The sequence below is a fragment of the Ursus maritimus genome, unplaced genomic scaffold (assembly GCF_017311325.1).
Source record: "Ursus maritimus isolate PB19 unplaced genomic scaffold, ASM1731132v1 scaffold_11, whole genome shotgun sequence".
Taxonomy (NCBI): domain Eukaryota; kingdom Metazoa; phylum Chordata; class Mammalia; order Carnivora; family Ursidae; genus Ursus; species Ursus maritimus.
In genome coordinates this window covers 62,314,961-62,328,109 of record NW_024423453.1, presented here as the reverse complement: position 1 = coordinate 62,328,109, position 13,149 = coordinate 62,314,961, and the positions used below count along the sequence as shown (strand labels likewise).

Below are 13,149 nucleotides of genomic sequence, written 5' to 3'. Positions count from 1 at the left end.
TCCCCTAGGTAGGAAGCTACATGACTATTTTTAATTGTGATTACAAATTTACCAACTTAAGTATGTTTAGGCATACAGTTCATTCTTGTCAAGTATATTCCTATTGTCATGAAACAGGTGTCCAGAACTTTTCTTCTTGAAAATCTGAAACTCTATACTCACTAAACAACAACTTCCCATTGCCCCTGGTAACTACCATTCTGCTTTCTGTGTCTATGAGCTTGATAACTCTAGATATCATCATACAGTATTTGTCTTTTTGTGACTGACTTCTTTCACTTAACATAATGTCTTCAAGAGTCATCCATATTGTAACCTGTTTCAGAATCTCTAAGTTTGAATAGTTTTCCATCAGATGTGTTTACTGCATTTTGTTTACCCATTCATACACTGATGGGTGCTTGGGTTGCTTCCACCTGTTGGCACACAGATGCACAAATATCTCTTTAGGAAGCTGCTTTTGATTCTTTTGGGTATGTACCCAGAAGTGGAATTGCTGGATCATATGATAATTTTGTTTAATTTTTGAGGAACCACTGTACCGTTTTCCGTAACAGTTGCACCATTTGACCGTTCCCCCAACAGTGCACAAGGGTTCCAGTTTCTCCACATCCTTGCCAACACTTGTTATTTTCGGATTTTCTGCCCCTTTGGTAGTGGTCATTCTAATGGGTATGAAGGAAAGTACATTATTTTTTGTGTAAGAAAGTTGGTAGGTAGTTGGGACAGGAATAAATTGTAAATTCCAAGGAGATGGTTTCTGTTTCCTTTATTAAGCAGCCATTAGGAAAGGTTCCTCTGTTAAACACTGTTGAAGGGTTAGTGAACTAGTCATTCTAGTAAGGTGCTGTAAGCATACATAATGCTATCAATGCAGTGATGCACTTATCTCATTGTTCATGTGGAACAATATATACTTAATTTTCAAATCCATTATAAAGAAGGTATTTAACCTACATTAATTTTTCAGACTCCTGAAATTTATCTCCATAAATACCAAAGCTTGTTTTTAAAAATCTAAACAAAATCTAAAATATATTAGCCATCCATTACACAAAGACTACAAAATGCCATTTTTTAATCATTTTGAAGGTGATAAGTATGTCTTTATTCATCTTTGTATTTTTTAAAAGATTTATTTATTATTTGAGAGAGAGAGAGAGAGAGAGAGCATGGGCAGGGGGAGGGGCAGAGGGAGAGGGAGAGAGAGAATCTCAAGCAGACTCTTGTGCTGAGCCCAGTGCAGCGCTTGATCCCATGACTCCGAGATCATGATCTGAGCCGGACGTTTAACCAACTGAGCCACCCAGGTGCCCCTCATCTTTGTATTAAATGGCACAAAGCCTACACATAAGGAATGCTAACTGTTTAGTAATTGAACTGAATTACCATAAATGTCAGTTATTATACCACGTTTTAATATGTTATGCCCACAGGGCAGTTGATGTGTGGGAAACTGTTTGCCCTTTATCTGTAAAAGGGCCTCGGATTGCTTTGCTCTCTGAGACTGAAGTCTGTTCTGTCACTTCTCTGAATGTCAGCTCTCACGTCTCATTCCTCTTGGCATATCTGTCATTAGCTTCTTCCTTCCTCCTCAGTGTATGCTTCTAATCTTATCTGTTGAGGTGTCCCCAAGTTAGAATTGGGGGACAGTGGCCTCAGATAGTCTCCAGATTCTCAGGAGTCTGAGCTTTAGTGCTCTGGGAATTTCTGGCTGCTCAGAACTTCTCTTTGCTTACTTTCTCGATTGTTGTAGACAGTAACCGGTACAGGGTAAGTGATCTCTTAAGTGAGAGATTACAGCCAAACTTTTTGTTAAAGATTTCTGGGACAGTTGACCTAGAAGCCACTGTCATGTTTAATAACTGAAGTAAGAGACTAGCTATTTGGGAGAAAAGCCAGATTGGGAGTTGGATGGCCTGGAGGACAATTTAACTAGTTTTTACAGAGAGTTTAGAGATGAAATGATTGGAGGAAATCTTGTTGTTACACGAATGAATTCCTACCATTCCATTAACAACAGAGTTTCCATATGTGTTTAGTGCCCCGACTTAGAACTGGAAGAAATTCTGTGTGATGTAAAATCTTCTCATAGTAGGTGTACGGGTTGTATAATGACACTACTCTTTGACCTTATAATGGAAAAATCAACAAAGTCCAGTTTTTTAAGCTATGTTTCTATTTTCCCTCTCTTGATAGAGAGTAGCTTTAGGGTTCTGGCAATTTGGTTTATAGAAAGTGTTTTAAAGAGTCATTAAAACCTGGGGCGCCTGGGTGGCTCAGTCGTTAAGCGTCTGCCTTCGGCTCAGGGCGTGATCCCAGAGTGCTGGGATCGAGCCCCGCATTGGGCTCCTTGCTCCGCTAGGAGCCTGCTTCTTCCTCTCCTACTCCCCCTGCTTGTGTTCCCTCTCTCACTGGCTGTCTCTCTCTCTGTCAAATAAATAAATAAAATCTTTAAAAAAAAAAAAAAAAAAGAATCGTAAAACCTTTGTGAACTTACCAGCTACTGACATAATTGCTGCCTGGAAAGTTTTTGTACTTCCTTATTTGAATGTCTTTAAGCCATGATGCTGGGATGATATAGTTGATGTAGATCTATGCAGACAAGGAATGTCTCCTTTTAGTCTGTAATAAAAGGATAATTATTATTGGGGGAAAGAAGGACTTGTCTGTAGAATTGGAAGACCATCTCTTAAGTAAAGAGATAGGGAGAGAGCACACTGAAGTTTAGGCTTTTACTATTTTCCTTATTGAGGTGTAGTTGACATATGTTAGTTTCAGGTGTACAACGTAGAGATTCAACATTTACATACATTGCAAAGTGATCACCATGGTAAGTCTAGCTACAGCCTGTCACCGTACAAAGTTGTTACACTGTTGACTATGTTCCCTAAGCTATACATTGCATCCCCATGTCTTATTTATAACTAGAAGTTTGTACCTTTTGATCCGTTTCCCCTATTTGTCCATCACCCCATCTCCCTCCCCTGTGGCAACTATTAAATTGTTCTCTGTATCTGTGAGTGTGTTTCTATTTCATTTGTTTGTTTGTTCTGGTTTTGTTTTTAGATTCCACATCTAAGTGAAATTATGTGGTATTTATCATTCTCCACCTGACTTATTGCACTTGGCATAATACCCTCTGGGCCCATCTATATTGTTGCAAATAGGAAGATGTCATTCTTTTTTATGGCTGGGTAGTATTCCAGAGTGGTGTATGTATACCACATCTTCTTTATCCATTCATCTATTGATGGACACTCAGGTTGTTTCCAAACCTTGGCTATCATAAATAGTGCTGCAGTTAACATAAGGGTGCATATATCTTTTTGAATTTCTGTGAAAAATGCCTTTTGATAGGGATTGCATTGAATCTGAAGATGCTTTGGGTAGTATGGGCATTTTAACAATATTCTTCTAATCCATGAGCATGGTATATCTTTCCAAATATTTGTGCTGTCTTCAGTTTCTTTTTTCAATACCTTATAGTTTTCAGAGTACCTCCTTAATGAAAGGTCTTTCTCCTGTCCTTAGGTATTTTTTTATGCAACTACAATTTTTCTAATTTCTCTGGTAGTTCATTATTAGTAAATAAAAGTGTGGATTTATGTGTATTAATTTTGTAACCTTCAACTTTACCAAATTTATTAGTTTCAGTAGTTTTTTGGTGGAGTCTTCAGGATTTTTTATATATAGTATTTTGTCATCTGCAGATAGTAGCAGTTTTACTTGTTTTCCTGTTTGGGAGCCTTTCATTTCTTTTTCTTGTCTGACTTCTGGGCTAGGATCTCCAATATTGTGTTGAATAAAAGTATTAGTAAGAATAGGCCTTCTTGTCTTGTTTGTGATCTAGAGGAAGATCTTTCTGCTTTTCGCTGTTGTGTATGTTAACTGTTGGTTTGTCATGCATGGCCTCTAAATCCAGTTTGTTGTGAGTTTTTAATCATAAATGAATGAATTTTATTTTTTTATTTTTTTAATAATTTTTTATTATGTTATGTTAGTCACCATACAGTACATCCTTAGTTTTTGATGTAGTGTTCCATGATTTATTATTTGCATATAACACCCAGTGCTCCATGCAATATGTGCTCTCCTTAATACCCATCACTGGCCTATCCCAACCCCCGCCCCCTCCCCTCTGAAGCCCTCAGTTTGATGAAATGCTTTGTCTGCATCTGTTGAGATGATCACGTGATTTTATCCTTCTTTTTTTTAATCTGACATATTGTGTTGATTGATTTGTGGGTATTGAACCATCCTGGCATCCCTAGAATAAAGCCTGCTTGATCATGGTATATGATGCTTTTAATGTATTGTTGAATTCAGTTTGCTGATATTTTGTTCAGGATTTTTGCATCTATGTTCATCAGAGTTATTGGCCTATAATTTTCTTTTTTTGTGCTGTGTTTGTTTGGTTTTAGTATCAGGGTAATGCTGGCCTCATGGAATGAGTTTGGAAACATTCCTTCCTCTTCAACTTTTTGGAATAGTTTGAGAAGAATAAGTATTAACTCTTCTCTGAATGTTTGGTAGACTTCACCTGTGAAGCCATCTGGTCCTAAGCTTTTGTTTGTTGGGAAGTTTAGGTTTTTAAATAACAATGTGTATGGTTCAGCTGTTGCTGTAACTGTCACTTTTCTAGTGAAAGTGATTTTACATATGTATGAGGTCCTAGGGGTCTGAGTAAAGTTCTATAATTGAAAAAAAAAAAAGGATTTGTATTGTGAAACTGGAAAATTTATGGCATTGTAAGTTATCAACTTATTTATAATCCTGGATATATCAGAGAATAGTGTTCTAATCCATTTCATAATTTTGTGGGGGGGGTTTGAAGAATGAATGATTATGTACAGAGAAATAGTGATGTTTTAAATAGTGTAGTTACACTTTCAGTACCTCAAGATTCCTGCATATTTCAGAGTATAATAAAACATAGATGTGAATTGTAAAAAAGAAAAGAAAAAAGAAGGTATAATGTATGGAATAATGTTAACCCATTGTATGTATCTTTTTGCCTTCTGTCTTCCTTTCCTGGATTCCAATAGGTATTTTCCTGCGTTGGAACAGATCCTCCAAGTATTTGGATGAAGCTTATGAAGAAATGGTTAACATCATTGAATATAACAAGGAATTACAAGCAAAAGTAAATGTACTTAGGAGGCAGTTGGCAGAACTGGAAACTGAGGATGGGATGCAGGAGAGTCCCTGAAAAATCTCCCCACAACCTACGTAAATAAGGACCTTCTTGGACCTGAATCCCACCTCTCTCTCCTTAGGCCCTTCATTTCACTTTTACACAGTAGCCTTGAACCTAAGGCTTTAGATGTGAGAACCCTCTAATGTAGTGGATTTCTCAATACTTTATGAATGAAACTTACTGTAATTACTCTTGTTTCATGTGGCCTGTTTGGCCTCTTTACTTTGGGAGCAGAAAGGAGGTGCTAGGCATTTAATTTTATGTGAAACAGGTGATCTATTTAATGCCATTTGTGTTATATGCCATTTAATCCTAAAATTTTTTCTGTGTCTACTTTCCAAACAGTGCTCCAGACCAGTCAAGGATATGATTAATCTCTTTAGGGAATATTTGTTAGTTTTAAAAAAGATCAGACTTTTAAACACTCCAAATACAGAAATATTTTTCAAAACTGAAACGGTTGATAAACTAAAAATTTTGTGATTAACATGCTATTTCCAGTACCTTTGCCCTTCTCTTTAAAATAGCTTTGGATTAACAAAGCTGAATTCATTCTCATTCTGCTTTGTCAAGAAAGGAAAATCTGAATATTTATTCAAGGTAAATATTTTTACAAGGGTTATAGGTATAATCCTCTGATATTTACATTAAGAAGTAAATTTTAACAGTAGACAGTAAAAGTATGTGCAATATAGAAGTAAAATAGGAATTTGTTACTGATAGTGTCATTACTGTTGAATTGGTTTTTTAGGTTTTTGACCACACATATTAAGTGTGTATCAAATGCTGGATATCCCATTAAACCATCATTTAGGATAGATGTTAGTTTGTTATAATTAAGCTACAAATGCGGTTTCCTTAAACCAGAAATGCACTGCCCTTGTCTGAAGTTCTTACTGCACTGTTTCATGTATGTATGTGTGTTAAGTTTTATTGTGTTTTATTTTAAGTATTCTAAAAGTTTATTAATGCTAAACTTAAACCTTTCACATTGGCTTGAGCCTTTTGAAAATTTATCTTGACTTTGCTGATTTGTTCATTATATGTTAGGCAAGTCTAATTGAAGTGGAGGTGAAAGTTTATGAACATGACACAGCGATGTTTTAAACTGTAGAAACAGCCTGAATTGTTTCAATGTTATGACTATATTTATGCTATGCTAGTTTATGCCTGCTACTCTAAAAGTTTGTGGTTCAGTGCTTTCTATATACATTTCTGTTTTGTGGCACTGTTCATTTTAATAAATACTATCAATTCTAGTTTTCTATTAAAAGGATAGTTGAAGAGTAAATGTTTAATACCATTTCCACCCCGTCTGTATATAACATTTCAGTGTAGAGCGCACCAAAACTGAACCCTGCTTTAGAGCTATGTATTGAGCTAAAAATACAATTTTAAAAATATCTAGTCTAGCATTATCTATGGCCACATTCAGACGCCTTAGAAAATAGCAAATACTTTCTCCAGTTGCCCAAACTTCATCTTTTTTCTGTTTTCTCAGACTGGTAGCAAAAAGGTTGGACAACAGCACATATCAGAACTCTCCTTTGGTATATTTGCCTGCCTTTTCCTTTAAGCTCAGATTTATTCTCGACTTATTTTCTTGGCTATAGTTATGAGCCTTCAGGCTTTAAAGCCCTCACAAAAAGGGTACAGCAAGGAGCAAAGGATCTCTTGCTGTAGATATCTCCGTGTTGTGTGAAATGTTTATATTGATAATTGAAAAGAGGAAATACTCTAGCTTTTTTATCATCCCTTAAAATTGCTTGCTACATTTGTTCATGTAGCTGATCTTTTTGTTTGCTCCTATTTTGGTCTCAAGAGTAGATATGAAGGAGCCCTTTTCTTCTCAGTTAACCCATAAGGAAAACGATTTAGTTTAGTTTTGTTGTTGTTGTTTTTAGTGATTCTTTAGAAGTGGCTCCCACTGGTGACATTGAATGGCCACAGGGCTTCCGTGGGTGGGAGTTTTTATTAGGCTTGGTCATGGAGAAATTGTATGCCTTCAATTTATACCTGTCTTCCTGATGAACGTTTTATGTGTGAGCCAGAGTCCAATAATAGCATAGTGTTTCTTTTTCTTTCTTTTATTGAGACAGCAATCTTAAGCTATTTGGACAAGTTTGCATTTCAGTATTAATTTATAATTAGGGATTGTGCAAACCTCAGTTCTGTTTATAGGTCATAAAAACAAACTTGGATATTAGTGCATTTTCAAAGGGGACATCTAATAATGCAAATATTAGGGTTTTCCCAAACTCAAGAACTGTATCAAAGGTGCATTATCAATATAATTTAAAGAGGGATTTTTAGTAATACTATGAAGTTACCCATTCCTTGGATGAGAAGAATACATACAATGGATATACTCATGAGAAGATGCTTGTTAAACATTAAGTTTGGAGAATTATCTTTGATAAATGTGGCCTTAAAAACTGGAATGAAGAGAGTGGTGGCAGAATTAGCAAATGAATTACACCATAGGAGCCAATAATAATCAAATGAGATATAATCAAGTTAAATATATTAAGCATCTTATGTATTCATTTATAGTAAAGTCTCATTTACATTTTGGGGATGCAAAAAGTAGGTCCTACAGAGAATATTCTAAAAATACAAAAGATTGCTACAGTCTTCTATCGGCAGTACAAGGATCCTTAGATTTTAAATTAACAATTTTTTTTTAGAAACCACGCGAACATAGGTGATTATATTAAGATTTTGAAACTTTTTGGGTGGTAAGACTTTTCTGTAATTGTCGAAATTTTTCTTTCTGGTTTTATTAAATGGGAAGAAAACAAGCAGAAACTACAAAATCTAGTAGGATTAAAACAACCTATAAATATATTTTATTTCTAAGAAAAATCAGGTCTTTGAAGCAAGATTTTAAAGTGACTTTTGGGAAAACTTTGGAAGACAACAGTCATTTCAGATCCCATGTGGGTAATTTAAAAGCTTTTCTTTGAACTCTGAGGCCTGTTTTATAGAGGTCAAATGTCACTGCTTTTCATTTTAAAGGATGAAATTTAGTGATATTTTAGTCTTTGATTCACTCAGTGTTTTTATTAAATTAAAAAATCAGTATCATGGAAAAGATCTGATCAATAGTTTCTCTCTTGAAGTAAAAAATAGAAGGAACATTTTGCTGTATTAAAAAAAAAATTGCGGGGTGCGTGGGTGGCTCAGGTCATGATCCCAGGGTCCTGGGATCGAGCCCATGTTGGGTTCCCTGCTCAGTGGGGAGCCTGCTTCTCCCTTTCCGCTGCTCCTCATGCTATCTCTCTGTCTCTCTCCCTTAAATAAATAAATAAATATTTATTTATTTAAGTTTTTTTTTTTTTAATCTGCCTAGAGATGTAACTCTTACAGTTAGTCTGGTTTCAGAATTAACTGAGTTAATTGTCAGTTTTAACCAGGTCATCAGGTTCACTTATTATCAGACCCCAACCTGAGGCAAAATTTTGGTATTCACCCATATCCAGATTTAATGAGTGAAAACTACAAGAGGGTATCATGAGCACCCTTTATCAGAAAGTTATTTCCTGGACCAAAAAAAGGGCAAATTTTAGAATAGTTGATCCGCTGTTCTGGCAGCTTTGAAATTTACCAGAGCATGAAATCATTCAGTACATCTGATACAGGTTCATTATACCTCAAGACAACATGGATTAGTTATTTATTATTCTTTAATGTGGGTTAGATTGTCTCCCCTCCAGAGCTGATATCCGAAGTTGTTACCAGATAGTATTTTTATGTAATTCACCATCTTAACAAAAAACATTTAAAGACTGATTTCTCAGATGATATGAAATGCTGATTTTCTTATAGTATCAGTTTTCTGATTTTTTTCTTGAGTAAACTATTTCTACTGTTGCTCAGTCTTTCTATCGTGTCCACAGCATCTTCTTCCTTTAAATCAATAGCTCAGATGAGACGCTATGAAACTGTAGGATGAGGTTTTAGAAAGTTTGAACTTCTTATCTAAATTCCCCTTAAGAAAGTCCTATTTTTGAACTCCATTGTGGAACTGTAGTTTGTGCTTAATTTAGTGAAAGATAGTGGGGCTCATGTAGACACTACATTGTCCTGAAAAATAATTCCCAATGAGAGCTTCCTGATGTTTAGAACCATTCTGTTTTAACCATCTGTGAGTATACAGATTAACTGTATTGGTAATTTGTAATAAAAACAAGTTGTGCAACACTGCCTGTGTCTCTGCCCAAGACATTTTCCATTTGCTTCACTTTTAAAATGCACATATCTTTGGAGACATGAATTATTCTACACAAATACATCAAGTTGTGTTGCTTAGAATCCTTATAGATCTATTACCATCTACACTAAAAAGGTACTTGCACAATTTAGTTATATAAAAAAAAGAATATGTATTTCTTCAATAGCCGGGTATTTGGATTGTATTCTTGATATATTTGAATGTGACTCTTGGATTTAAGTGCACTATTATTCATGTCTTACACAATAAAATTGCACTGTATGGCAAATATGTCTATAACGTATCCTTTGCTAAAACCTTAGAGTGCTGTAATGGACAGGTTTCTATTTTGTGAACCTGTCTATATATAGTCTTAGGGGAAAATTCTAAACTTTTTAAAGTCTCTGTAACATTTTAATATTATTTGTTAAGTTCCCTATGTGATCAGTTCACTTATGTCCTAAAACTGGAATCATTCATCGTGAGTGGGCTGCTTTGTCAAGCTTGGTTTACTTAATCATGAAACAGTCTTGTCGAACATGGTACTGTTCTCTTAGTATGTAAGATTTGTGTGGTGTGCTCTCTGCCTCAGAGGACTGTTGCACAGATGCTAGTGTTAAATGTTTCCAGACAATGGTAATAAAATTTGAATATATTCAAATGCTGGTGAATTAAATCTGTAGGCTGACTTTAATTTTTTTTTTCAAATATCTGTGAAGGTTTTGGCAGTGTATCTCAAAACTCCTATATATAGACCTTATATTTTGAAAAAATTCAGATCCACAAAAAAGTTGCAAAATAGAACAGTGATCTACCATATACCATTCAACTAAGATTGAATAATTAACATTTGTCACATTTGACTTGACACTCCTGATCATGTGTGTGTATTATTGCTATTACTTTGGTGAAACATTCAAGGGTAAGCCACAGACATCATGACATTTCTACATAAATATTTCAAAGGTATCTCTCAAGATTTAGGAGTATGTATCATACATTCTCTTTACTCAGTTTGTATTGCCATGAATAAATTAATGAAGGAAAAGGGAAAGCTCTCTGTTAGAATAGATAGCCAACTATGAAACATAGGAATGACAAAATTAGAAAGTCACTATTTCGCAGCCACCGCAGTAATAATTGATCTCAGCAGTCATCATCTGTGGGTGCTAAAACTGGCAGGTGAGTTTGTAAGGGAATGCATATAGTCTCAAAGTATCTTTCCATAAAATACTAGTTAGAAAGGGGGAAAACAGTAACTACAGTGAAGGAACCAGGTAGATATCACCTTATCCAAGCACAATTAACATTATAGTAATGGGACATACCAACGTCATGGATCATAACTACTAAGAGCAATGCATCACTTTTGTGGCATTTTTGGATTTTTTCGTTTTGTTTTTTTTTAAGATTTTATTCATTTATTAGAGCAAGTGAGCCAGAGGGGCAAGGGGGAGGAGAGGGATAAGCAGACTCCACGCTGAGCACAGAGCCTGATGTGGGCGTGATCCCAGGACCCTGAGACCATAACCTGAGCCGAAATCAAGAGTCAGATGCTTAACCGAGTGAGCCACCCAGGCACCCCTTTCGTGGCATTTTTTAAAAAAAACAAACCAAAAAGCATAACCTGGATCTAATTATAAGGAAGCATCAGGCCAACTTAAATTGAGGGAACTTCTACAACATAACTGGTCTGTATGAAGTTTATAGAAGAAAAGGAAAGATAAGAACTTTTTGTAAGTTTGAACTTATTTCAAAAAGTTTAAGAACTCAAGGTGAACAGAAAACAGCAGTTGATATTCATACAAAGCTATAAAATTAAAATATTTCAGCTGATGAAAATTACCCCCAAAATGAAACACTGAGCAGAAGAAAACTGACACACATTCCAAAAGGAATAAATACCTTTAAGGAAAACTTCCAGATATGATATGAGAAAACACCTCAAGTGATAAACTACAAAACTTCGAACAGAAGTAGACCAAAAACAAAGCAGGAGTGGAGAAAACAAGAGTTGAATGAACTCAGGAAAGAATCTGAGGAATAAAGACAAAGTCATCTTGGAGATTACAAGGTCCTTGAGGGAGAAGAGGTTCAATTCAAAGTGTATGAAAGATAATTAAAGAAAAGTATGAAAGGCCAGAGTGAAAATTTTTAAAATAAGCGGAAAGGGTCAAAACATAGAGGCCACACAAAGAAGAGCCAATGTATGAATAATTGGAAGTCCCTGAAGAAGAAGAAGAAGAAGAAGAAGAAGAAGAAGAAGAAGAAGAAGAATGGAACAGAACTAATATTTAAACCTGTAATTCAAGAAGAATTTCCAGAAACGAAGAATGTCTGGGTGGAAGTGGATCCAGATTGGTCAATTCCAAGACATATACAAGTAAAAGCATTAGACTTTAGATATAAAGAGGAAAACAAAATCCTCAGGTGTCTAGAATTCTCAACAACAACATAGTAAGATAAGAACATTTTCAAGATATGCAAAAGTATGAGCCAAGGATTTTATATTCAGCCAACCTACACTTTAGGAGTCAAAGCAAAGTTTTTAAGTACGCAAGAACCCCAGGTAATGCTATAATCAAGAATGCTTCCTGGGAAATCTGTGAAAGAATTAATTTCGTCCAATTAAGAGATGACTGGGAAAACGGTAAATTAGGGTGCTAAATGTACTGTAACTGTAGATGCAAGAATAATATAAGGGGTAGAAGAATAACTGGGTAGAGGTGATATATTTTGACAGAAATAATGAAATTTTTAAAATAAGAAAAAAGGGACAAAGTAAAAGAAGCTCCTTGACTGTCGTTTAAGTAATAGGTAGGAGTCAAGGGTATCGTTTAAACCCAGCAAATCAAACTGTAGAATGTAAAGTTAGGACAAAGGTGTCTATGGCCACCTTTATAAATAATATTATATATGTATCTGTAGAAAAACTTCCATTTTTTTCTACCCAAAGAAATAAAAACTACAAAGGAACAACAAAGAAATACAGTAAACATATCATGATATATACAGTAAATATAAGAAAACAAATGACAATTGGAACCAAACATCAGACTTAACCAATGAATGTGAATGGCCTTGATTCATCTATTTAAAGAAAAAAAATCTCCAAATTGGCTTATAAAGTAAAATGCAACCCTATGCTGTATACACCAGACAGAATTAAAGTGACTCAAAAACTTAAAAATAATGTACTAGTAATGGCTCAATGTATTACAGAGCTACAATAATCAAAACTGTGTTGTACTTGCATAAAGATCAGTGTACAGACATAAAGATCAATGGAACAGAATGGAGAGACAAGAAATAAACCCTCATGTATGTGGTCATGTGATCTTCAATAAGGGTGCCCAGACTACATGATAGGGAAAGGACAGTCTCTTCAAAAAACATTGCCAGGAAAAAATACCCATATGCAAAAGAATTTTTTTTAGTTACTTTATGCCATATACAAAAATTAACCCAATGGATTAAAGATGTAAACATAATACTTAAAACTAGAAGAAAACATAGGGGGATAGCTTCATGACTTTGGATTTGCCAATGACTTCAAAAATAACAATCACAACAAAAGCAGAAATAGACTAATTAAACTTAAAAACTTTTGCACATCAAAGAAAACAACAGAATGAGATGGGAATGTACACAATGGGAAAAAATACTTGCCAGTCCTGTCTAATGAAGGGTTAATATCCAGAATATACAGAGAATTCCTGCAACAACAATATAGCCG

General features: G+C 35.0%; 1 protein-coding gene across 1 annotated transcript in view; it reads left to right on the top strand.

Annotated features, from left to right (window-relative positions):
- Positions 1-9,702, top strand: part of MTMR9 (myotubularin related protein 9) — a 54,630-nt gene extending 44,928 nt beyond the window's left edge. Inside the window, exon 11 of the mRNA XM_008705078.2 lies at positions 5,049-9,702. Coding sequence (XP_008703300.2) covers positions 5,049-5,212 — 164 coding nt within the window. The 3' untranslated portion in view covers positions 5,213-9,702. The remainder of the gene's footprint in view (positions 1-5,048) is intronic.
- The last annotated feature ends 3,447 nt before the right edge of the window (positions 9,703-13,149 follow it).